The following is a 27,916-nucleotide window of genomic DNA, read 5'->3' as shown; positions in this document are numbered from 1 at the left end:
CGTTTAGTGAGAGGCCAAAAGCCTCGCTCTCTTGCTCAATTGCCTCTTGCTGCCGCGTTCGCTTGCTTAGCTACGCGCTCACTGCACTTGACGAAGAGCGTCGCTGCTGCTGCAGAAAACGTTTCTTGCTTAGAGCGAGACTCAGTTAATCTACGCCGCCTACGTTGAAGGAGATGCTGAAAAGCCTCGCTCACTTACTCAATTGCCTATTGCTGCCTCGCTCGCTCGCAAAGTAAAGCGCACACACTTACATAGCTTTGCTGAGGGCGCGGCTGCAGCTGTACGTGAAGAGAACGTTTTTTGCTTGGAACGAGACACAGTTAATCTACGCCACCTACGTTTAGTGAGAGGCCAAAAGCCTCGCTCCCTTGCTGCGTTCGTTTGCTTAGCTACGCGCTCACTGCACTTGACGAAGAGCGTCGCTGCTGCTGCAGAAAACGTTTCTTGCTTAGAGCGAGACTCAGTTAATCTACGCCGCCAACGTTGAAGGAGATGCTGAAAAGCCTCGGTCACTTGCTCAATTGCCTGTTGCTGCCTTGCTCGCTCTAAGCAACGCGCTCACTGCAGTTGACTTTGCTAAGAGCGCGGCTGCAGCTGTACGTAAAGAGAACGTTTTTTACTTAGAGCGGCTGTCTTGTTCGCCTGCTTAGAGCTTAGCTTGACGGAGTGCGTCGCTGCTGCAGCATAAAACGTTTCTTGCTTAAGAGCGCACGTTCACTTTCGATTTCAGTTGACGTTAAATTAGTGAAGTGCGCGGACGTGTCGCGAGATCGCAGTCGGTGTGTAAGCTGTACTCAAGTTTGTCAAAGCGCCGTTATGTGTGTTGCGAAAAAAGTGTAAACAGATGTTGCTAACTATAAATGCAAGTGCTGCTATGCAAGGTATGTATCCTTTTATGTTATTTTGCTTATGCTTCCACAATAAATGTAATGCGCAGTAAGTGAAGTAAAGTTGTTTACAAGTATTTGTCACAACAATTTATTGAATATTCAATTTAACTTGGCTTGGCTCCGCTGCGCCATCAACTCAAAAGTTGAACACTAAAATTTGATCGCATATGCTTGAGTGCCGACTAGCATCAGTTAACATACTTGAGCTCAAACGCTAAACTACGCGTGGCAGGCGAACAGAAAACCAAGCGACCGCAGTTGCTGCTGCTGCTGTCGCTGCCGCTGCCGTAACCATCAGGTGACAGTTGCTTTGGCGGCTTTTCAACACTCAACTTGCAGCCGCGAAGCCGCCCACGGCAAATGGCAGACGGGATTTTATTTTCAGTTTCCGCGTATACAACAAACAATTTAATTTAACACGCAAGCGTCACACACACACACACATACATACTTATATATATATATATAAGTGGTCCAGCTTACGCTCATTTTGTTGATATCTCAGGCTGTTGCTGTGGCGCATGCAAATAGCAATACTGCCTTAAGATTTGCTCAGGTGACGCACAGCAACGACTCAGCTGCTGTTGCTACACACACACACACACACAGAGACACACACACATATATGTATATAAAGATATTTGTAGTACAACAGCCTGTTAAGTCAATGACTTTTATGTACATTTTGATGGACTTTTAATCCATTCACCCAACTCTCACACACACACACACACAGAGAGACATTATATTGTGTCATAAGTGGGTAAGGCAACCGCAGTAACTGTGCTTTTGTGGCCGCCATCATGGCCCATCATTGTAGTACGCCGCCCCCCACACGCAAGACGCAAGCATTAAGGTTGTCGCTGTCTCTATCGCACGCTCAGTGCTGTAAGTTGGGAGGGGGGGCGGGCAGCAGCAGCAGCAACATTTGTAGGTCGTGCTGTCCAACGCTTAATGTGCTTAAGATGAGTTACATTATATGAGATTCAAGTCTGCCCCGCGCGCCAGCCTCTTTCACTATCTCTCACTCCAGCGCTGCTGCTGCTGCTGCTGGTGAAAATTCCATTTTGTAATGTGGCAAAAGTATAAAGCGTAATATTGTGCTTTTGATTTCGCTTTGCTGTTGCTTTTGCTTTTGCTGTCTTCCTTTTTGACCATTAATAGGTGTACTTATATGTTTAATGGAGTGCCACTCGACAGACTACGACTGTCATTATATGTATGTATGAGTGTGTGTGTGTGTCTGTGTGACATAGTTGAAGTTGCATAAACTGCTTGCTGTGTGGCACGCCCTCTTAACTTTTGCAGATAACCACATTCGGTTGCCTTTTGCAATGCTTAGTTATGCAACTGTTGTTCATTGTGTGGCAAATAGTTGTCCCACACACACACACACACACACACGCACACACACACCTAGTTCAAGTTGAAGTAGAGCAGTAGAGCTGGCAAGCCAAAGTGTCACTTGTGTGCCTGAGCTGAGCTTTAAATTAGCAAAGTAAATGCCAAAGCACAGAGCTCCCCAAGTATGTTGCAACTTGAGCTTAGCAACACTAGTACATACACTCGATCTTTGATCAAACATTAGTTGGGCAACCTAATGAGGCATTTATAAACTTAATTTGTGCTTAATTACAATGCAAAAGTGATTTTAAATTGTCATCAGTGTCAGAGGCGTTAATTGCAGCCATGTGGCCATGTGGCAGCAGCGACATTTGCGGCATTGCAACGTTTTGAAGTGCAACATTGTTGAAAGTAATTTGGCCAAAATGTCATTTGACAGTTGATGCTGCTGCTGCTAAAGCCACAAAGTGGCAACAGCAGTAGCTTTGCCGACAATCATTCAAACTCAAATGCAAATCTACTTGAATCAATTTAAATCAATTCAATTCAACAATTCAAATGTCGCTCTCTCTGTGTGTGTGTGTGTGTGTGTGTGGTAAGCAAACATGCAGTGGAGTTTGATTATTATGCCACAAACTCAAATATTATTAATTAAATTTGCTAGAACCAGTTGTTGCTGTTGTATTTGCTATTAAGCCGCTATGCAAACAACAGCAACAACAACAGCAGCAGCAATATGTGTATGTCCTGGCTTGTCCTGGCAACTGCTTCAGCAGCAGGCGGCATACGCTGTTCATATTGATCAATCTAATGCATTGCTGCTGCTGCTGCTGCTGCTGCTGCTCTCATTGTTGTTGTCCAAGTGCTTTGCAGGACAATTTGCGGCTGCTGCTTGATTTGTGTGCGTCTGTCTGTGTGTGTGTAGGCGGTCATCTAAAAGTTATGCCTGATGTGGCAGTCAAGAGTTGTCGCTGCTGCTGCTGCTGCTGTTGCCAACGTTCGATATTTAGCGTGGTGAAAGTTATGCGCACTCTTTTTAACTATTTGCCAACAAATACCAGCAGCAGCACTCATGACTCTATAGAGTGTAGGAAAGAGCCAGAGAACTTGCTCTATTTTAGTGCCATACACACGTCCTAGTTGTCCTCGCATCACAATTTACAACAATGCACATTGCTCGACTGGCATTTATTTATTTAAATTTATAACACATTTTTCCAAAGACATATTGGGGGCGACAAAACTTTTTAAACGTTTGCCAACATGCAACAAGTTTACTGCTTGTTAATAACTGTGCATAGAATTCGCATAATGAGCAGCAAAGCTAATTGCACTCAATTGCAATTTGCATTGACACAATTTGCTTTTTTTTTTAATGGCCATATTCGAATTTATGCGCAGTCGAGCCAATTATTGCTTCCCATATATAATTGCTTTGCAATTAATTACATATTTACCAGCCGAAGCGAACAAATTAAATGCTCTAAATTAGCTTTAGGCCAAACAGCAAAAAAATTAAGCGTCAGATAAACGCATTTAGATTTATTTATTTGTTTATAAATTGTTTAGCTTACATGAGTTTTTGTGCTACAAGTTTTTTGTACATAAATAGAATGCAATATATATTGTTAACAATTAAATCTTTATTGTGTATTTTATTTAAAAAATGTTTACTATAATTTAGGGCATGGCAGCGTTCAATAAGTTTGCCTAATTTTAGATTTATTATTTTTAAAGCTTCATTGATTATTTATTTTGAAGCTTTTAATAGCAACACAAAATTCTAATAGTGCTTAAATTATTTTAAATATTTTGCAATTTATTTATTTATTTTATTTATAATTGCTGCGAAGACATATTTTGCAATTATTTTAACAAGTTGCATCAATTATTTGCTCTAATTTAAATTTTGAATTTGTTTAATTATTTCCAAAATTTTGTATTTATATTTTCAAATACTTTTTGTTATTTATGCGATCAACAAATTGTGCTGAGCGTATTTTGTTTGCAATAATTTAAATTTATAGCAATATCTTGGTATTATTTTCAAGTATATAACTAATTCTATTATTTAAAGCTGTTTGCGAGCTGCATATCAATGTATTTAACGATTATTTGTAATCAATAAGCCTAATCAATTAGTAAGTGAAAATATTTTACATTTAATTTATTAATAATGCCAATTGAAATATAAATGCTAATGACTGTTTGTCTGTCTTTGAATTGTCTGGCAAACTCATAAGCTAAAGTTTAGTTTAGTTTTTGCTGCATTTAAGTTTCATAATACTTGTGCCAATTTAACTGCATGGCTATATATATATATATGTGTGTGTGTGTGTTCCTTGGCTTGTCTAGCGTATATGTTTGCATATTGTCTACGAAATGCTTTTTAGAATGCACACACACACGCACACACACATACGAACTATCTTTCTAACTGTCTGTCAGAGTCCAAGAATTGTCTGTCTATCTTTGCTTGTCTCTATGTAAGTGTGTGTCTCTCTCTCTCTCTCTCTCTGTGTGTGTGTGTGTGTGTGTTAGTTGGACCACCATATCTAACTGTAAGTTGCTTGTGATAGCTGTCCTCAATGTGCTTTTGGTTGTTTTTTTTTTTTGCGTCGTTTTGTGTGTGGTCCTGATCTATTTTCCTTTTACATTTCTTTTACGCTTTTTACGCTTGGCATGTCTTTTATCTTTGCTCAAACGCAAACGCCAACGACAAACATTTGCCATACATGTAGCTCTCTCTCTCTCGCTCTCTCTCTCTTTGTGTGTGTGTGCGCACACTTAATTAAGTTGCATGGCAATTGAATTGTGCATACATTTAAATTGCCAGCTAATCAATTATAATGTTCATTTAATTGGTATAAATAAAGCCGCGCGCCGATTTTCAGCGCAAAAAATAATAATAAATATTTTGAGCGCCACATGTCGCATAATTTATATAATATTGCTTAACATGCTGACTCAGCAAAGGCGCAGGCAACTGCATTAATTGTTGGGAGCGGGAGCGGGAGCAGCTTGGCAACTTGAGCTTGAAGTGTTTGAAATGAAAAATTCCATTGCCTACTTATGAGCGCAGCCAAAAAATATAAAAAATGTTCAATCCTAAATTGCGTACGCCTCAGCGCCAAAAGCTTGCGGCGCTGCATAAACAAGTCCAAGCCGCGCGCCACTGACATTATTATATTTTGATCCTTTCTGCGCTCGCTCACTCGCTCGCTCGCTTTCTTTCATTTATTTTCTTGTTTTTTTGCGCTCGCATGTTAAATATTTTTTGGCTAGTCGCCTACTTAACGCGGTGCGCGCGGGACACACAAATATTAAATGCCATATTGTGTGTTGAGGCTTAGCACAACAGCAAGGTGTATGTGTGTGTGTGTGTGCTTACATGCATGGTGCGCTGCAAAGTAGGCCACACTTTTGCTGGCACAGCTCGTTGGCGAGGCTAAATCAGATGTGCAGCATGTGCTAGAGCGAGACAGCGCAGGAGCAGTAGCAGAAGCTGCAGCAACCCAGGCAACCAACCAACCAACCAACCTCTCCTCTTGACAATGTAAAGCGGCTTTTCAAGTTTACGCGCATACTACATAACACATGCTGGCAACGTTTGAAAGATGGCCGTGTGATAATAAGCCAACAAGAGCGTAGCTGAATGCCCCAGCAGGCAGGCAGGCAGGCCCATTGATGCGGATGTCGAACTGGATAGCTCCACTTTGCCTTAGGGTCATGGGCAGGGCGGGCAACGAATACATTGTAATCATTATCAACATAAACAAATCAAATGCCTAAAGTCCCCCCCAAACTAAAGCCCATGCCAAAGGTCAATGCAAACAGTTGAAGCGCTTTCAGCTCAAGCGGTTTGACTTGCGCTATGGCTAAAGCCACTGCCAGGGCAATGGAATGTTTTGTTTTGCTTACCAATTAGCATTTCTCAGAAGCCGCCACAAGAAGATTTTCACTAACGAGCCAAAATATAGTTTGAATACAATTTCAAACGTTTGCTTCGCTGCCTCGGCCAATCAAGATAAGCATGTGTGGCAGCCAAAAAGGCTAAAGTCGAACCTCGAAGCAAGCCAAAAGTAAAATAATAGTAAGGAGTACGGTTGACAACCACCTGTTGCTTTTCTTTCCATTGCTGTTGTTGTTGTTGTTTCGCCATTTGCCACATTATCAGTTATGCGCTTTGATATCCGATAAGCCCACATCAAAAGCCAGCTCGCCAAAAAGGTACAAATCCAGCTGAAAAAGTAAACAGACGCAAAAACAAAACCCAGAGCACAAAAAGCTCACGCAGCGTGGGGTGGGGTGAGGGGGGGTGCGGTAGGATAAGCCGCAGTTTGGGGGCAGGCAACAAAAAAGAAAACCGCGCCGACCTTTGCTTTCGATTTAATGCGATTCTTCTGCGTCAGCAGCAGCAGCAGCAGCAGCTTGCAACATACAGACAACAACTGTTAATCGTGCCACTCCAGGTCAGGCTTCAATTAAACCTTGCCACGCGGCTGCAACAAAGTAAGCTAGCAACTTGTTTGTGTTGTTGCTGCTGCTTTTTATTTATTCAACTCAACTCCTTAAGCTGCATGCAACTACAATTATGCTTATGCCTCACTTGCAATGCATTAACAAGTTAGTTGCACTAATGGCAAATCCAAGTCTGAGGCAGCTTAAAGTCCATTTCAAACGCTTGAGCACTCAATTTTGCTTTTACAAAAACTGCAAAAAATTGTTACGTTCAAAGTGAATTTAATGCATTAGTTCAAAAGGCTAACAAATGTTAGGTACAGTGGAGCATAAATAAGTCGTCAGACAGCAAAAATCTAGAAAACAAATTCCTCCTTTTCCAAATTTTGAGTATAGAAATTATTTAAGCTTATTCCACATTATGTTTAATACTTTTTTATTATTTATTTTTAAAAATATTTTTTTTATTTAATTGTATCAAATTTTTTAATGACAACTAATTTTAATTTTGAAATATATTTGTTTAGTGGGGAATTGCGTTTATTAATCTTGTAAATAATTAAAAAAATTTATTTGCTCAGCTAGCAAATGTTTGATTGTTAGTACTTTATTAATTTTTGTACATAATTGAGTCTGTACTTATTTATTTTTTTTTAATTTTTAGACAATTTTGAAAATGCTTTTTAATTGTTACACAAAAAATCTCTAAGCCTTGTGCACTAATCTAATCTAATCCACATTATGTCTTATACTTTTTTATTATTTCTAAAAATATTTTTTAGTTTAATTTGTATATTTTAATGCCAATTTAGTTATTATATTTATTAAACTTGCAAATAAATAAATTTATTTTTTTCAGCTAGCAAATGTTTGATTGTTAGCTTTGAGTCTGTACTTTTTTATAGATTTTGCAAATTTAATTGCATTAATTTTTTGAATTTTTAGACAATGTAGCCAAAACTTTTAAATTGTAACACAAAAAATCTCTAAGCCTAATGCACCAATCTAATCTAATTCACATTATGTCTTATACTTTTTTATTATTTATTTCTATAAAATATTTTTTTGTTTAGCTTGTATCAAATTTTTTAATGCCAACTAATTTTATTTTGAAATATATTTTTTTAGTTGGGAATTACGTTTATTTTTCATACAAGTCGACGATCTTTAGTTATTAAATTAGTTAATGTTGTAAATAAATTTATTTTTCTCAGCTAGCAAATGTTTGATTGATAGCTTTTTATAGCTTTGAGTCTGTACTTAATTTTTCTGAATTTTTAGACAATTTTAAAAATGCTTTCAACTGTTCTCAGCCAAAACTTTTTAATTGTAACACATAAAATCTCTAAGCCTAATGCACTAATCTAATCTAATTGTTGTTTTTCGCTATTTCTGGTGCCCACTGTACTAAACTAATGCGTTTGATCTAGGCTCAGAGCTGTCAGAGTCAACACATTGCCGCTCTCTCTCTCTCTCTCTTTCTAACTCGCTGTCGTCGCTATTTTTGTTGCTAATTGTAGTGCTGCTTACCCCAGCTGTGCTTTAACAAATTCGTTGCTCCTTTGTTTCCGTTCATTTGTGTTTCTTTTTTCATACCTTTGTGAAGTGCGTATGTTTTCTTATACGTGCTTGTTTTTTCTTTTCTGTGTGTTGGCTGCTGCTTCCTTCTTTTTTTGGCTGTATTGGTGCGCCAGCTGTGCGGCCACTCAAATAACACAACAAGGGCTGCCAACCAGCCAGCCAGCTAACCAGCATATAAACACTTTTTCCCCATGGCCACGTTGTTGGCAACCTGGCCAACAATAACTCATACACTCTTGCTTTTCACTCTGGCTTGCTTTGTTAGGCGGCGAGCGCATCCTGCCACATGCTCTGCTATTTGCTTTTGTTTCGCTGCTGCTGCTGCTCTGTGTTTTTATTTTGTTGTTTCTTAGTAGCGGCAACTCGTGCTCTGTCCCTGCTGCTGCTGCTGCTGCTTCGTGTGCTGTCTAATCTCATTTGAGCTAAAGCATTTTTTACGCTGTCCCACAACAAAAGCGCTACACAAAAATTTGCCTACAGCGCTGTCTAGGCGTTTGCTCTTATAACATACCTGTGCCCAGCTCCAAAAAAAAGTAAAGCAACAGCAACACGAGTGTTGATGCCACACCTTTTATTGTTTTGGCTGCGGCACAGTGGTTGGAAAGGCTTTAATTCATAAACAATTCGCGCTTGTCAAACAAACTGAATTTCAATTAGCTGTACGATTTTTCATTTGATTGGAATTTCGGCTTCCCAGAAATGCCATTGCCGTTGTTCTTTTCAATTCAACACGAATAAATGAATATTGGTTGTACTATAAAAGGGAACCCGTTGGCTGTGCCCAAATTACGCGGAAACGCGTCTCAAACAGCCTGCAACAGCCTGTTTTAAATTAACTTAATTAATAACACAAAGTGCAATGCACAAAATTTATTTCGCTGGAATTATTTGTATCAAAGTTGAAATCGTCGCCAGTCGCAGTCGCAGTCACAGTCGCATTTTTATTAATATGCTTAATAAAATGAAATTTCTCACATGCTCTTTAATTTCACAATTTTACAACAAGTGTCACTAAGTTATTTATTTATTTATTTATGCTTATCTGTCCTGACTACAAAATTTACTTAAAATCAAATTAAAATGATTTACAAAAATATTAAACTAAATTTAAATTTACTTATTTTGCTTTGAATTTTGATAATTTTTTGATAATTTCCATAAATAAAATAAATCGTAAATAAATCGACAAATATTGTATGACATAATTTTTACATTAACTTGCGTCACTGTGCAATGCAACAAGAAAATCAAGTCAGCAGACGCTGCTTACTTTACTATGTGTCTGTGTGTCTGTATGTGTCTGTGTGTGTGTGAGATTCTTTGGGCTGTTTGGCATATTTGCTTTTGAGCCAAGTTGCTTTAGACGCCGTTTGGGGTTTTGAATTTGAAGCGCTGTTGCCTTGAAAGTTAAGGACTCTTGGGTTAGGGTATACAAAGAGCAAGTGCAGGCTGCTTAAAGCGCAATTTGCATGTGCGCTGCATGCGTGGGATGTGGGCGTTGCCATGGGCGTGGCCAATTGCTTACTTCCACCTTTTTTTTTTTTTTTTTTTTGGAACCGTAAGTACTTGTAATTAAGCAGCAGCTGAGCCAAGTTGAGCAGTCAACGTACATATGTGACAAAACACTTGCAATTTGCAAGCACACACACACACACACATACACACGCATATATATATATATATATATCTTGTACGTACACATGTTAGGGCAATCAATTTAATGCCAGCCGCCCTCAGTCTCTCGAACAAAAAACAAAAGCCTCATAAAAAGCAAGTTGAACAAGTTTGGGGGAAGACAAAAAGTTTGTCAAATTTAACAGAAATTTTTGTTCGCCTGCTCTGATGCGCCTAAAACAGTCAACAGTGTGTAAAAATGCTTGCAAGTGTCAAAACAAACAAGAAAATAAATATAAATTAAAATAATTTGCGCCAGCGTCGGCCTCAAAAAAATATGGAAATGGCAATGGAAATGGAAAATTGAAAATGCGACAAGGTGAAAGTTGTTTGCTATTTGATTGTTGTTGTTGCTGTTGCTGCTGTTGTCTACATGGAAATTACAGCAACATGCCACGCCTCTAGCTGGGCAGGCTATATAAAATGCATGAGTGCTTAAAAAAACATGCACATGAGCAAAAAAAAAAAAAACGCAAATTCGTTTTTTAACTGCAACGCTTGTTGTTGTTTTTAATTTGCAACATGAGTAGCGCGTGATGAGCGTTGAGGGGGTGGGGGTTGGGGCTTGTTATATACACAGCCAATGGCCTGGATGCCCGCCTATCAGTGAAAGCAATAAATTTTTGAATTTTATTCCCATATGTATGTGTGTCAGCCATTTGTTGTTGCATGCATTTTTTAGTGTTGCATGCAACAAAAACTTGGTCACAGGTGCCACCAACTGCGGCGCGGGTGCGGGGCACTAAAGTAGCGGTCATATCGATAAATGTAACAGATATATATGTGCATATATATATGCTGACTGTATAAAGAAATAAAGAGCGCCGCCAGACATTTAACTGATTGCATAAAAAATACAAAAAAAAAATGCAATAATCAAGTGCAAGCTGGCCACAGGCGACAATGCAAGACTCTGTAAAAAGCAATCCACAGCAACTATAAAATAGTAGCTGCCGCTTATTGCAGTTTTAAATTAAAAATATTTAAATATTAAATTTATATATAAGCTGAGTTGACAAAGACATAGCTTTCTATATGTTCTAATTGAAATCTATTTAGGATTCGCACAGCATAAATCTTTAAAGACATTGATTTCTATATGTTCTAATTGAAATCTGTTTAGAATTCGCACAGCATAAATCTTTAATCTTTGTGTTCAAACTTTTTGAAGAGCTATAAATTTTAACTTATTGATTGATACTAAATCATTAATAAAAACGAAACTAAACAAAGTTGCTTCTGCTTGTCTATTTGCAATTAGAATAACTCTTGATTCATATATATATTTGAAGTTGAAGAGCTGAGAGCATTATCGCAGTATCGTTAATGCTAATTAGTTTAGTTTACGCTTCGGCTTAGACTTAGAACTGGCAGTGTTACTTTCTGCTTTACTTCTGGCTTATTATCGATAGTATCGATAAATGCATTACACGCTTTTTATACCAAACAAAGCGATCTCTGATCGATTAAATTTATAGCAATCCTGCCTCATCCTACTGAGCTTTGTATATCTTTATTCTGTGCTGCCTTTAATCTTTTGTTTGTTGTTAATTAACGGGTCTCGCCATATCGGCTATGCCCAGCTTTATGCATTTTTACCTTTGCTAATAAACTGCATTTCTATTGTTTATTGAATTTACCTGGAATTTGCAGCTAAAAACAAAAAAAAGGTTTAGCAGCCCAAGTTAACTAAATTGCAAATTTTTAAGCACACATTAGGCACTTTCACTTTCACCTTCACTCTCGCTTGCCTAGAGCTTACCTTTGCACGAATTGATTAGCATAAAGCATAGTCAGTTGAATTACTTTTTGGGCCCGTTTACACTTGACCAACAATAATGCCCACAAGTTGTTTATTTGTTTCAATTTTACGCAAATCATTTTTAATGAATTTTAACAACGCGTTTTTTTTTACGCTTTTGCCTTTTGCGGCTTTTGTTGCTCTTTTAGTTGTTGTTGTTGTTGTTGTCATGCTGCGTATGAATATGAAAGTGAAGAGCAACAGCAGCAGCAGCAGCAGCAGCAATAACAACATTTTACAGCAATGGTTAGGTCATTAAATTTTAAATGAATTCCACGCTTGCCAAAGTACTTTTTAAAAAACAATTTGTTGTTGTTGTAGACCAAGCGCGAAAAAATATGTAAGTAAATAGCAAACATAAATTAACACATGCACAAGCGTAAATACATAAAAACACACACACACACATATACATATATATTAATGCTATGTATACAATGGCAACATGTATATGGCTTTGTATATTTCATAAATGCGGTTGCTACTGGCCAAGCAGGAAGTAAAGCCTAGGCTGGCAAGCTTAGCCGAAGCACAGTTGCTCTCTAAGCTAATTAGCATTTAGCGATACTATCGATACTATCGATAACAAGCCAGAAGTAAAGCCTAGGCAGCATAGTCGAACTGTAACTTATAAGCATTTAACGCTAAGCAGCCAAAAGTAAAGCCTAGACAACAGTCTACGTCTAATTAACATTTATCGATACTATCGATAACCAAGCAATCTTTGTTATTTATGCACAACGAAGCAAAGCAGCTCACATTTATTTACTGCTTGACTCTCAGCAATTCTCTTCAACATCATTTCCAGTGTATTTTGTTTCTTTAGATTTTTAAATTTTTTTTTGTATTTGTTGCTTGCTCTTGTTTGCTCAAGTCTCGTTTTTTCTTATGCTTACATTTTGTGCGCTGCTGCTACTTTTTGCTTTTTTCTGCTGACTTGCAGCTGTTAAACAAATAACTTACCTTTGCTAAGTGAGTACTGCTAATGTTATTGTTATTGTTGTTGCTGCCGCCGACGCCGCCGCTGCTTATTGTTAGCCGGTCGCCAACGAAAATTGGCAGTTTATTTTTCACTTAAACGCGACCGGCCATGGGCATGGTCCATGCTGCTGAAGCTGAAACAATTATGTACTTTTGCTACTTCTTCTTATTTTTTTTTTTGATTTTATGATGGCCTAGCAACGAGAAATTGAAATAAAAAATAATAAGAAAGTGTGTGCTGTGCTGTGTAAAAAGCATAAATACAAAAAAAAAAAAAATATTACGTATACGCGCAAAAGTTTAAGCACAACATTTAGAGTCTAATTGGCTGAGTTATTAGATGTTGTAAGCAGCTTGCGAGCGCGCTGAGTAGCTTAAAATCAAATGTGATTGCTGCCTATCACAGCAGAGCAGACTTCAGTCAGTCAGTCAGTCAGCGAGACAGGTGTGGGCGTGGGCGTGGCATTAGGGGCGGACACGCAGCGCATTACCTGGGCATTAATCAATGCATAACTCAGGCATTTATACATTCATTGCCTTTATGCATTGCCAGCCGACCAGCGAGAGAGGCGGCACAGCTTGTGGCAACGCGCGCGCTTCACATGCCACATGCCACATGCCACACACACACACACACACACAAGCGAATTCCTCAAATGCGTCACTAGCGTCGTCTGAATGAATAAGCATGAATACCCATAAAGAAAGAAAGAAAAGAGCAAATCCAGTGGCAATAATTATGTATAAAGTTTCTGTGTGTGTGTGTGTGTGTGTGTGTGTTTGCTTGAGTGCTTGCGTTTGCTTTTTGCTTCGCCTTAGCTTAAGCACTCTCGCTTTCAAGCTGACACACAATCAAACGTTACTCTCAAGGCCTGAGCCACAAAATAAACCAATTAGCACGTACAGTCTACAAAACAGACAGACGGACAGCTGGACAAAGGGCAAGCAAAGGATTTTTGCAAGCTGCAATTACAAAATTTATGAAATCTTAATAGCAACTATAAAATTTTCTAATAGCTGCTATATTGTTTGATTGATAAAACTGCTACAGACGTCAGAACATTTATTTCAATTTCATTTTGCAGCTTTGCCACACACACACACACACACACACGTCACTGACACTGTCATGTTGCAATTTGCGCTCAAATGTAGACTACGAATTGACAAGCTCTTGCTGTTCGTGTGACAGCCATTTTGAAAGTTAGCGGAAATCGTGCAAGTATTTAAACACAGCTAAAAGTGGTAAGTGCTTGCGGCCAGCCATAAACCAAAAACTTGCAACTTGCAACGAATGAAAATCGCACAAACGTAAATTCTAAATTGTAAATTGAAAATTGTATATCGAAAATGTCTGCAGGATTTACATGCACTTAGCCATGTCCTTGCAATCAAGTTTTGTCGCATTACTCAACATTATTGATTCGATTGTTCGACCCCCAGAGCCACCCAGAGCGCACTTGATAATACATTTTTAATTTGTTTGCTCTTCACTTCACGTCTCCATCTCCATCTCTCTCTCTCTCTCTCTCATTTTCAATTCTTTGCTTTTTACTGTCATTTACTTTGCTTGCGGATGGACACGTCGCATATATGACAAATTAACATTCTTAAAACGCTTGTGGGCCAACATTAATCATAAGCGTTTGGCTAACAACAGTGGGTGGCTGATTGAAAGCAGCTTGCGTAGCTCTCAATGCTCTCAGATAAACTTCTCTGTTCGTCTGTCTGTCTAAACGTCCATTGGGTTTGCTGTTTTATAGATAAATGTATGTTCAGTGCTTGACCTTTTGCCAGTCCAGCCAGTAGACCTGACTTCATTGGCTTTTTGATTTAGTTTTGTAGCCCATCCCCCCACCCAAACTCTCTCGCTCTCTCTCGTATTTGACTTAATATATGATACATTAGGCCACAGCACGACAGCAACCCACGCTGGACACAGTTTAGCATACAAGGCAACTCTCTCTCTCTCTCTCTCTGAGATTGATGGACATTGATGGCTATTAAAAAGTCGACGTTGGCTGCTTTGGCTGCTGCTGCTGCCATTGAAGCCACTCAAATGAAGTGCCTCAAATTATTTATTTACACAAAATTCTCAAATACTTTACACACAAGTTCAAACGAGATCTACGCACACACACAAATATAACGGGAAATTAATTATTTAGGCCATTTTGACTAGCATTCAATTCGGAGACAGATTTCTTTAGACACACAAATTACAAATTACATCTCAAGTGCTTTAATTTCCAAGTACTATTGAGCAATTCATTGAGCTTGACATGTAATTGTGCGTGTAGTAGGTTATCGATACAAATCAATATGCCATAAGTTCTGTGAGTTCTAAGCAAGCAAGCGAAATTTCATAATAATTGACATCAAGTACACAAAGCTAATAAATTGAGCTGCTAACGCTTAAGGCGTCTTAAATAAGTTTGAAAACGTTTTGATTTGCATAATTGCCGCTATGAATAGTTGTTCTTAGAAATTTAATGAAATATGCACAGCTAATTTTGTTGCTAGTTACACTTGCATATTATTCGTATATTTATCGATTAGTATGCATATAAAAATTTATTAATAATTTTTACTTCTATGCCAACAGAAGTAAAACATTAAAACAATAAATATACAACGTTAATTTTGTTGCTAGTTATGTTAAAAATTTCATGTTTTATAATATTTGTGGCTGATTGTGCCCTTATTTGCATATTTATCGATTAGTATTAAATACATACTTATTAATATTAATAATAATGCTAATAAGTTTACATAGCCTCTATTTTGTATAGTTTTCGTTAGTTTTAGGATTTAGTTTTTTTTTTTGCATAATTATCGATAGCATCGATAGCCAACAGAAGTAAAACATATTCATATAATAAATATACAGCGCTAATTTTCTTGCTAGTTTTGGATAAATATTAAAAATATCATGTTTATTAATATTAATTGTGTATTATTTGCATATTTATCGATTAGTATTAAATACATACTAATTAATATTTTTACTTCTGTTGTTATCGATATAATGCCAGCTTAATAATAATAATGATGCTAATAAGTTTACATAGCCTGTATTTTGTATAGATTTCGTTAGTAGAGGGATTTGGGTTTTTTTTTGCATAATTATCGATAGCATCGATATACCAATTTATTGACAAATTCTTGTTATGAGTAAAAATTATAACTTTATATTAATTCTATAGCCAAATAATGTAGCCAGAGCAACTATATAAAGTCTTGCTTCATATAGTTGCAGCTTAAAAATCTGCACTTGCCATTGTTATCAATATTTCAATAATGCAAGCAGGCAATGCTGCTGCTGCTGCCATTTTGGCTAACAGCCTACCCAACTACAGGCCTGTTAATCAGGCTACTTGACAGCTTGCGCTTAGTCGTAAGTTCCAAGCCAAGCCCCCAATGGGCTATTTTAGAAGCTCTAATGCTACTCAGAAGCTGCAACCCCCCACCCCAACCCCTGCAAGTTACCTAGCGCTGCTTCAATTGCTAAGTTATTAATGGCAAGTCGTTTGCTGCTCTGTTGCCACATTTGCTTTCAGCTTTTTGTTGTTGTTGCTACTATATGCGTTGACCTAGTTGAATCTAATCTAACACCTCCTTACAGGCACACACACAGACGAACAAGCAGTTGGGCCACTTGAGCTGCCCCGTGTTACATCGAAGACTTACAAAAATTGTGAGGTATGTAAAAATCGTTTGCCAGCAATATTTTATAGATATATTTGAGTAATTCACACGCAGCCATACAAACTCATAGATTTTGCAAAGTGCCACTGGCGCCAGTCAGCCGCAATTCCACACACACACACACACATACAAATATATGAAAACACATATACATATATGAAAACCCAATCACGCCCACGCAGGCAAATGCTCAACAAAGATGTGCTGCTGGCTAGGACTGTAGACTGGAGGATGCGGGTCAGTGTTGAATTTGTAGCTGGCACACCTAAAATCTATGCTATGGTCCATTTGCACGACTGCTGCACACACATGTACATATGTGTGTGTGTGTGTGTGTGTGTGCCTTTTAACTGCCATTTCAATATGTGTATATTTCACTTTAGTTTCTCACGCTGCGCTGGATTTGCTCAACAAGCACAGCTGGGTTTAGAATTTGGTTTTAGACCTGCGACTAGCAGCAGCCAGAGAGACAGAGAGAGAGAGAGAGAGAGACAGTCGCTGTGCATGTGTGTGTGTGTGTGTGTGTGTGTGTGTGTGTGTGTGTCGCTGGCCCAGTGTCAAGAATCAGTGACGGAAATCAATGTCGCACTTAAGCGGATTCCTAAAATTGGCTATATGTTTCATATATATGCGTCTGTGTGTGCGTGTGTGTGTGTGTGTGTATAAATATATATTTCCACTTTTTTATCTCCATGTTTTTTTTATGTCATGCTAGTTGTCGCCCACAGCGTTTGTGTCTGCCCACAGGCTGCTCGCTGCCTGCCTAACTATTAAGCTAAATAAACAAACAAATACACACACACACACACACAGAGAGTGAGAGTGAGAGAGCAGCTGTCGTCAGCTTTCAATGTATAGGTGTCAACGACAGTTGGTTTATATGTTAGCCTGGCCTGGCTGTTGCCACTGTCGACTCGACTCGACTAAGCTCAAAATAAAAGTAACAAACATGAGACGGAAATCAAGTTGAAATTTCATTGAGTGCAAAGGAAATTCAAACGGAAAACCAAATGAGAGCAACAGCATACTGAACGGAACCCTCACACACACACACACACACACACCAACACACACACACATACACACAGACTGCATTTGCTGGCTGATCTTGCATGAAAAATAGCAATATAAATTGATTTATATAGTAGTCGTCAACAGTAAACTGAAATTAATATACGCTGCGAATTTGACACGTTGCTTAAACTATTTGAAAATTATATATATATATATAACGCACGATTTTAATGCTTAAGCGCTGTTTTAGGCTTTGAAATTTTAAAGTTCAGTGCATCTAAAAAAATGTATTTATAATGAGTTTGAGTTAACGCGCTGTTGCTTTGACTGTAAACTACAAAGTGTATATTGTAGTCGAGTTGGCTCTAAGCAATTTTGAAAATATTTTTTTTTTTTAGACAATTGTCTTTCAAAGTTTTAAAGTTCGACAACGCTGTTTTATGCCTAAAGTGTATATTGTAGTCAAGTTAATTTAACTAAGCTATAAAGTGTATAGTGTAGTCGAATAGAATTTTGCTGCTGCAGAACTCACGTCATGCAAAGTTTCCACCTTAAAGTGTTAAAACGCTGTTTTATGCCTAAAGTGTATATTGTAGTCGAGTTAATTTCACTAAGCTATAAAGTGTATATATATATTTTGGGTCTACAGAATTTTGAAAATATTTTTATAGCTTCACAATTGTTATCCAAAGTTTCTACCTTAAAGTGCTAACGCTATTTTATGCCTAAAGTGTATATTGTAGTTGGTTCAAGCCATTTTGAAACACTGCTGGTGTTGCTTTCACTGCAAAGAAACTAAAGTGTAGTCCAAGTTAATTTACAAACTCAATTCGCCTGTATCGAATTTTCGAAAATATTTCATAGCATTGAAAATTGTCTTAGCCTTAAATTTCTCAATGCAGCCGAAGCCGCAGCAGCGACTTCAATATATATCGATAACTATATACGCATTGTTATGCGCATATTTTAGTTGAGTTCGTGTCAAAATAAATAAATCAAATTGTCGCTGATTTGTTGTTGTTGTTGTGTAGGTTAGAACCTCTAACCGACTGTGTGTGTGTGTGTGTGTATCTGTGTGTGTCTCTATAGCAACTGCTGTTGTAGTATTGGTTTTTATTTTTGGTTGAGCTTTGCAAAAACTTTTCGCTTGCCTTTGAATTTTATGCGAGTTTTTTCTAGCGTTACCTATTTTTTGTTTCTAGCTCTGCTTACTGATCGAGTAGTATATTCGTTCTGGGCATGTCGCATAAATTTAAGTTAGCAACACATTTTCACACGACTTGCCTCACACACACACACACACACAGACATAAATACAACTAGCGACCCCTACGCAGCTTCAAGGACACAGAACCACAGAGTCCACAGTATTGGGGTTGCTTAATGCGCCGCTAAAAGTTTTTCTATTTTATTATTATTTTTTTTTATTTTTTTTTTTTCAGCAACGTTTCGCTTTTGTTGTATTGCAAAACTCACTGTGCCTGCCGCTCTGCTTGTGCCTGTGCCTGTATGTGTGTGTGTGTGTGCGTTTTTCTTTGCTTTTCGCACGACAGCGTGCTGCGGGTTTTTCAATTTTCCAGTCGTGAGTCCAAACTATTTATAAGTTTTATTTGTCTTGTAGTTTGTTGTTGCTGCTGCTGCTGCTGCTGCTCTTGTTGTTGTTGTTGTTGTTGTTGTTGTTCTCATGCCGAAAGCCTTAACTGTGGCAAATGTGCCTTAATGAAATGAGTTGCAAGCTTTAATTGAATTAAAATTTTCATTTCACCGTTTGGCGTTGTTTAACATAAATTAAATTGCTAGTTGGCGGCAGCTAGTTAAATTTTTAAATAAAAGTGCGAAAAAAAGCGCGCGAAATTCAAAAAAAAAAAAAATAACAAATATATATAATATATGTATACATAATATAAATAGTTACAGGTCACTTGCTATATAAAAATTCAGCAAATAATGCTAATTATTTCAGCTAAAAATAAAACTAAATTATTAGTATTTTAATATTGCGTATAATTTATTTAATAATTGAAGTTAATTTTTATAAAAAAAATTCAGCAAATAATGCTAATTATTTCAGCTAAAAAAAATAAAACTAAATGATTAGTATTTGATGTATTTAAATACAACAACTTTTAAGTAATAATTAAAAATAAAAATACAACTGAATTAATAGTATTTGCTAATTTAAATACAACAACTTTTAAGTAATAATTAATGCTATAAATATAATATAAAAACAGGCCATGCTGTAAATATAAATTAATAATTAAACTTATGCGCTAATTTGTATCGCTCTGTCCAAAAAGTTTTAATTTATATCACTCAGCAAATAATTGTCTAGCAACAATTTGGAATTTCTGGCTTGTTTGTTGTAATTGCAACATTATTAAAATTAGCTTGCATACATTGCGGCGCCCATGGCTGTCAGTAAGGTGGCCTAATCTATTTGTCTTATTCGCCCCGAATCGGAAACGCAAATCACAGGCAGCAAAAAGAAAGAAAAAGACGCAAGCGACAACGCCAATGTAATTTGCTCCAATACATTTCCTGCTACCCGCAAGGACACGCGTTCCAAAACCTACGAAGCCTCTACGGAAAGGACATTTTAGAATTTCAAAGCTCGCTGGCTTTGATAAACGAGCTGCTGCTGCTGCTGCTGCTGCTGCCGCTGCCGCTTTAGTCCAGCGGACTGGACGCTCTGCCGTTCGCGCTGGCCTTGCCTGGATATAAATCGAAATGACAGAGCAGTAAGAAAAGTGAGAAAAAACTAAAGCAAAACACAAAAAAAAAAAAAGTAAAAAGTAGAACGAGCGGCGGCGATGAGAAAACTTTTGAGCGCAAGAATACCAAATGGCGAATCGCTTGGGTGCAGCGAATGCGAATATGAATGCTGAATGCGTGGCGTTGCCCTTGGGGGGGTGTGAGTAGCTTTGGGGTGGGGGGTGTATAAACTTTGTGGCTGTTGGCTCTGTTGCAATTGCAATTCAAATTGCCGCCGCAAATGCAATTTCTATAGGATTTGTCTGTTTGGCAGCCAGCACGCCGATGTGCTGCATGTTGCATGTTGCACACACACACACACACTGGACACATCAGTTAGCGCGAGAATTCATGCTAAATGCTTGCAACACGCGTTCACACATTTTTTTGTATGTCCCCCCACCCCTTCTCTTTTTTTTTCCTTGCCATTTCGCGCAGTGTATCAATGCTGCCCGCCAGCTGTCATGCCCTTTGTTGATGAAAACAACAATAACAACAACAATGAGCTGCGAAAAAATTGATGTATGTCTGCTTTACAGACAGACTTAAGCCTCGGCTATATAGCATGTGATTTTTATATATATAAAAAAAAAAAGAGCAAAGCTTAAACAATCCGCTGACAATTGATTGACAATTGCACAAGCCGCAAAAAAAACAAAAGCAAAAATTAAGCTTTTCGTATTATTCTTATGCTAATAAAGTGAGCAAGAGCATTAAATGAAAATTAAGTGCCAGGCAAATAAAACAAATATTCATAATTTCTGTATAAATTGTTGATGAAAAATATTTATAAAGTAATAAAAAATGTATTATTTAGTTTAAGATTTATGTACAAAGCCGAGTTTTTTGTTGAAACCAAATTATTATTTGTATTTAAATTACAATACAATATTTGTATTTTAATTTGCTACATTTGACTTAAATTTTAATCATTAATTGAAACCAAATTTAGACCTTGATCATTATTGTTGCGCAGCAATATTGAATTCGCTCTTAATTATTATTTGCAAGTAATTCAATTAATTGAATTACAAGACAATAATTAAGTTTTGATTTGCTACATTTAATTGCAATATTAATTATTAATTGGCAGTAATTGAATCCAAATATAGACCTTGATCATTACTGAAGTCGCGACTAATCTTCAATCTTAAGTATTTCAATTAATTGAATTACAAGGCAATAATTATATTTTGATTTAACTTCAATATTAATTATTAATTGAGAGTAATTGAACTTAAATTTAAGTGCTAATTATTATTGATGATCAACGCGTTTTAATTTCGCTCTAATTTAGATGCTTTCGCTTTAGCAACATTCATAGATGTAAATTAGATTTTTTTTCATAACTGCAAGAATTTCATCGAAACTATGAATTTGGAATACATTTTTCTTTTGGAAATCAAATTCTTAGCGCCGCTTGCTGCAGCCAAAGACTTGGCGGTAAAAACGAACTTGCAATTTCTAATAGCAAAAACCGTTTGTGCCACCAACAGTTTGTTGCTTTTTGCCTGCATAAGCGATTGAAGTCAAAGCAAAGGTTTTTGGGTTTGTGTTTTGAACAATTTTTTCTAACAAAGGTGTGTGCCCGTTGTTTTGTTAATATTACAGGGTAACTTTGTTAAGCCAAGTTTTTCTTTGTCATTCGCTATTTTATTTTTTTTTATTGTTTGCGCTTTGCCCAGTTGCATTTTATCGAATTTTTGTTTTGCAATATCTCAACGCTGATTGTTGTTGTTGAAAGCAGCGCGTCGATGCCAATCGAGTGGGGCATGCACCACCGCGACCCATCCCCCGTCGATTTCTCTTTGTTTCTTTGTATGTGTTTAAGCAAAGTTACCATGGCAATACTGAAATTTGGGCTTAGAGCGGCGTATGGCAGCAGCTCATGTTTGTTGAGCATAAGCATAGATACGTAAGCCCACACACACACATACGAATAGATATACATATGAGATAGTCAAAGTGGCGCAAAAACCGATAAAGTGCCACAGAGTGAGTGAGAAAGTGCGAGCTGAGCTCTGTGAACTGCAGACAAACTTTTGGCGCTGCGCTTTAACTTTGTAGCTTTTGATATATATAAAAAAAAAAAAAGAGAGCAAGCATAAAGAAATACTATACAGGGGCCCAAGCGAGGTAAGATGCCAAAAATTATTGTAAAAGTTAAGCCAAGAAATATAGTTGGATTAATTTAATTCTATATGTGCTCTAGGCTAGAGCTTAAGCTGAGCCCAATAGTTGGATTTATGGGATTTTGGGCTGAAACTTTTGTAATCAATCGGTTTGCAACCTTAGCGGCTTGCTGACCACACATATGTGGGGGTACCCAATGGTGATGCAAGATGTTTCCAGCTATACTAAACTCAAAGTCGTTCTAACCCACACCGATGCTATATAAAACCGTAATATATACTAACGTAGCGAGTTGCAACCTTAGCGGGTTGCTGAACATACATATGTGGGTACCCAATGGTGATGCAAGCTGTTTCAAGCTAAACTAAGCTCGTATACGCGCTAACCCTCGCTAATTCTAGCTAAAACTCAAATATATGCTAACGTATAAGCTTTCCGGTTCGCAGTAATGCCGCCTAAAGATTTTCCCGATTCTATTTCGGTAACCCTGTATGCTATACATATAAATGTATTTATATATTGGCACACAAGTAATGTGCTACACTTTTGAGGCTCTGGGGAGATTCAGCAACAGATTGAGCGACAGTTGCAGGCTAAAAAATTGGAGAATAAGAAGAAGAGCGAAAGAGAGAGATAGAGATAGAGAGAAGTTTGCGAAACAAAAACGATTTAAAAATTGTAATGCGGCAAACTGATTTTGTAGCAAGAGCAAGGCACTCAACTTGCAACACACACACAGCCACAAATGAAAGCAAATCAAGTGCAAATAGTGTGCAGTTTATTAGCCAGCAGAGCGCAGAGTAGGGTGGCTCATAGCTTAGCTAAAATATATGCTAAGCAGCGAGCGCACTTGACTGAGTGACTGACTTTAGAGGCAAATGCCAAATCATATTTTGTTTGCGTACATTTTTATGATAGATTATTGCTGAATGCGGCAACGACAACGACAACGGCATGTGGCAAGTGGCATGTGGCATGTGGCTGTGGCAGGCAACGAGCATATGACAGTATCTGAAAGTTGCACAACGCAAACGACGCCAACGACGACGCGCTGGTGGCCAAAGAGCAATGATGAACACACAGAGCCCAGCAGCAAGCCAAGGTAAGAGAGTACGTGTGTGTCTTGCCAAACGTTCCAAGTTAGCTGCTAGACTGGGTGGGGAGTATGGGGGGGACAGGTGTGTGGCAAGGCGCAGCAGTAGGTTTGATGAACGTGTAGCGTATGCTGCGTATGCCTGCGCCAAAAAGCCAAAAGCAGCGCCGCGCTGTCACACAATTTTCTATGTATATGTGTGTGTGTGTGTGTGTGTGCATAGATAGATAGCAATACCCTTGACAGTACTTAAAAAATACAAGTATAAAAAAGTTGACTTTTGTTTGCCTAGCACTCAGTAAAGCGCTCGCTCTAACGCTATCTCGCTCACACACACACACATACACACACATACGTACGTACGTTGTTTGCTGCTTAGCTTAGACTCTTACTTTTTTTCTTTTGTAACTTATGTGGCCTGCTGCGTTTTAAATCTGTGCTGCGGCACAAACTTTACGCCTTTAATGCCACGCCCACGCCCACCCATAGTCACTGGGCTTGGCCCACTTTTGCCAAATTGTCATAATGGATTTATGGATGATTTTATGGATGCTTTAGCTGCTGCAAGCAAACTAAATAGAGAGAGAGAGAGAGAGCGGCACTTGCCACATATGCTTGCCACAATCTGAGCCAATTCGCTTTTGCTGCAGTTGCTTGCGCCTTTCGATTTAAATTCAATAAACAGTTTGCTTAGTCTTAAGCCTGTAACTGTAATTTAATATGCGCTTAATTTACGCATATTTTAAAGCCGCATTTTTTATTGTTAAATAAACTCGGTTTAACCGCAAAAAGCAAGTTTGCAAAACCAGCAGCGGCAAGTTGCCTTTTCTTTAAGTTTAAGTTGCTTGTTGTTGTTGTTGTTTGCCTAACGTTTTGCTAACGACTTTTCAATGGCAGCAGCAGCAGCAGCAGCAGCAGCAAAAGTTTGTTAAGCGAGAGTGAGAGCGACTGCGAGTGAATTGATTGTGCTAAGTAAATATCGTTGTTGTTGTTGTTGTTGTTGTTGCTATATTGGCTTCAGTTTGGGCTCTTGAATAGGCTTAGGCCAGCGGCACAGGCAACGTATGAGCAGTTATAAAAAGAAATTAGTTGACGACGAAGACGACAAGTCTGCATATAGTTGTCACACACACACACACACACACACATAGCAAAATAGATAGCGCTACGTAAACGTTAATGTCAAGTGCTCTTGGTCTTGGCCTAACTTTGAGTTTATCATACACACATCGAGTGTGTTGAGCTTGCGTCGTCGTTGGTTGAGTTAATAAAAAAATTGCGTATACGTAATGTGTGTACATAACATTCAATGTTAATGTCAACTGCTGACGACTTCCATATCCCTGTTAACATGATGACGATGATGCTGATGCTGATGATGATCATTTGGCAACATTTTGATAATGATGTGCGTCTGTCTGTGTGTTCGTTGCCATGCGCTAAATGCGTTTTTAATGACTACAAACAATGCGCATTTAAGCGAATTTATTGCCACACACACACAACTCGAGACTCTACACTCGATTAATTGCCCCCAAAAAACAAACTTAAAACGCACACACACAAACTACCAACTCTTATATAAATGAAACTTTTGTTAGCTTTGTTGTTGTTGTTGTTGTTGTTGTTGTTGTTGCAACAACCGCCGCCATTTTGATTGGCAGCGCGTAATTGTGCGTACTTGTTTATTGCAGAGAACATGTTGAGCTCTCTCGCTCGCATGTACTCACATATTAGTGAGTACTTTTTATAATCACACACACACACACACACACATGTGGCTGCCATATTGAGATTGTTAGCTGACCATTAGGCAAAGCATAAACATGTTGCATTTGCTGTCGACCAGCTACAGCCTCAGCTCGAGCTCTGTGCGCAGTTTATCATTTAGGCAAGCATGAAATGTGACTTTTATAATGAGTTGAGCATGATTTTGGTTGAATTTCGGTATTTTTTTTTTTTTGCATTGCATTCGCATAGCTTACAGTAGAGATGGCCGCTTCAAAGAATCGATACATCGATTACATAGTAAAAGAAATACACAAAATTTAAATGTAATAATATTTGAAATAAGAATGTTATCATAATTTAACAATTAAATATATGTTGCTAATGCTAATTCATTGCTAAAAAACAAAATTAGTTAATAATTCAAGAAATTATAACAACATTTTATAATAAAATGTCTCTGCATTTGGTTTGCCATTTAAAAATTTAAACAGCGCTTTAATATTTATTTCACAGCTTAACATTTATAATTTTATCATGCACTAATATTAAATCGATTACTAAAGCAAAAAAAATATTATGAGCAACTTATATTAATTTAAAAAGCAATTTGGCTTTATTTATTTCGAACCCGTTTTAGTTTAAGAGTCTTAAAAAGAACTAACGTGTCCATCTCTAATCCCAAATGTGTGTGTGTGTGTGAAATACTCTTGTGGCTCAACATACATACATGCATAAGCTACAGATACTTCAATTTATGCCAGTCATTCAATTTGTTTTATGCGCCACCACTGCTATAGCGACTGCCTCCCCCGCCACCCACTTGGCTCTTATTCCTTTCCGCTCCGCTCTGCATTGACGCTCTATAATAAAAGTGTACAACAATAACATTGTGATTTGGATTTCTTTTTTGTCGCGCTGTTCGTCTATGAAACGCTGTAACGCTTTTTGACCATTATACGTTTCTAAACGGGAGGAGATAGCGCTTAAATACGATTTCATTTATTCACACATATTTTAAAATTGTTCATACCAAGTCTTTGAAAATCTTCTTATACGTTCTCAAATTGAATTGATCTCTCAACATACATTTCATTAACTGAGCGTTGAAAAGTATTTGCTTCGATTTATATGCGGCAGTGAAGGCGAGCGAGAGTGGGAGTAGGTGTGGGAGTGGGAGTGTGTGAGGTCCGTCAGGTATAAAAGGCGGTCCACTGCTTGGAGCGAGCTCAGTTTGCGATCAGCCCTCGATGTGTTCAGATCGAAGTGAAGATCTAAGTGCAATAGTGTCAGTGTTCTTAAAGCTAATACTCTCATTCTTTATTTCTCAATTAGCCATCTCTCCCTCTCTCTCTTTATTAACATTCTTTCCGTTTACAGAGGAAGGTCTCTTTTTCTGCTTACACTTTCTGTTGATGGACACAGTCACTTTCTCTCTCTCTCTCTCTCTTATATTATAATATGATATACATTTCAAAACGAAAAAGTGCAAGAAAATAAATATTTAAATAAAATGCTATATTTAATCTGCCAAAAAAAACAATAGTGCAATACTTCAATAATTAAACCAAAGATCTAAGCTGCATTTGGGATATTTTTAATATAACAGGCAGCTTTGTAGCGTAAACTTACATACAAGCACTTATTACACATAGCAAGCAGCTTCGGTAATGTAACCATTTTATATTTACCTGCCAAGTTCGCACTCTCGCAAACTTCCGTAATCTCACGCTACAAGCGCTTATTACACTTAGCAAGCAGCTTCGGTAATGTAACCATTTGATATTCATCCGGCAGGCTTTTACACTCTCTCAAACTGTCGCTACAAGTGCTCATTGTACAGAGCAAACAGCTTCGTAATGTAACTAATTGATATTCAACTGCCAGGCAGTGTTGCCAGTTCTCACGCTCTTACGCTCTCTTTCACTCGCGCTCTCAATTTTTCAGTTCAGTTCGGGTAAGCAACGCAGGCGCACGTAAAGCGTTTGAAGTGCGCAAGTTGCAGTGATTAACTTAGTAAAACACACTAAACTAAGTTCGTAAAATGCAATTAATTGAGATGTAAGTTTTTTTTATTTCTTAATCTAAGCAATAAGCTGAAAAGTAAGTAAATGAAATGTGGTGTGAAGTGAAAAAAAGATAAGAAAAAAAAAAGTTGAGTGGGCGCGAGAGCGCTAGCGCTCCTGTGGCCCGTTTATTCTTTTTCTTGTGAGTTGCCAATTCTATTGCGCATTTATTTATGAGCAGGTTGGCTTCAAATATTTTTTATTGCTATTATTGCCCATTGTGCATTATTCACTGCAAGTGCACGTTTTTTTTTTTCCACAGTCAAGCTGCACTGTTGCCCTTGAAAACGAAAAATTCTATTTACCGTTGTGTTATTCTTATGAGTTGCCTTCGCCTACGTTTTGCGCTTTGTCTCAGCGCTCTCACGCTCTCAAGCTTCTTTAATCTCTCGCTAGAAGCGCTTATTACACTTGGCAAGCAGCTTCGGTAATGTAACAATTTGATATTCACCGCTAGGCTCTCACGCTCTCGAGCTTCCTCAATCTCACGCTACGAGCGCTTAACACACTTAGCAATTTAACCATTTGATATTCACCTCTAGGCTCTCACGCTCTCAAGCTTCCTCAATCTCACGCTACGAGCGCTCATCACACTTAGCAGTGTAGCCCTTTGATATTCGCCGCTAGGTTCTCTTTTACTCTCGCGCTCTCGAGTCAGCAACGCAGGCGCACGTGAAACGTTTTAAGT

At 37.9% G+C, this 27,916-nt stretch overlaps 1 protein-coding gene across 3 annotated transcripts in view; it reads left to right on the top strand.

The window, feature by feature from the left end:
* The first annotated feature begins 794 nt into the window (after positions 1 to 794).
* The window catches only part of LOC108605193 (maker324), a 50,670-nt gene continuing 23,548 nt past the window's right edge, over positions 795 to 27,916 (top strand). For 2 of the 3 annotated variants that reach the window (XM_017994786.1, XM_017994785.1), the window contains exons 1-2: positions 795 to 881; positions 16,358 to 16,434. In XM_017994786.1, coding sequence (XP_017850275.1) covers positions 861 to 881; positions 16,358 to 16,434 — 98 coding nt within the window. In that variant the 5' untranslated portion in view covers positions 795 to 860. Of the gene's footprint in view, positions 882 to 16,357; positions 16,435 to 27,127; positions 27,224 to 27,916 lie in introns of those variants that run through there. The other variant, XM_017994787.1, reaches the window with a different exon arrangement.

Source organism: Drosophila busckii, chromosome X (assembly GCF_011750605.1).
Source record: "Drosophila busckii strain San Diego stock center, stock number 13000-0081.31 chromosome X, ASM1175060v1, whole genome shotgun sequence".
NCBI classification, from domain to species: Eukaryota; Metazoa; Arthropoda; class Insecta; order Diptera; family Drosophilidae; genus Drosophila; species Drosophila busckii.
The sequence above is the reverse complement of the archived record's forward strand: the minus strand, read 5'-3'. Positions and strand labels throughout refer to the sequence as shown.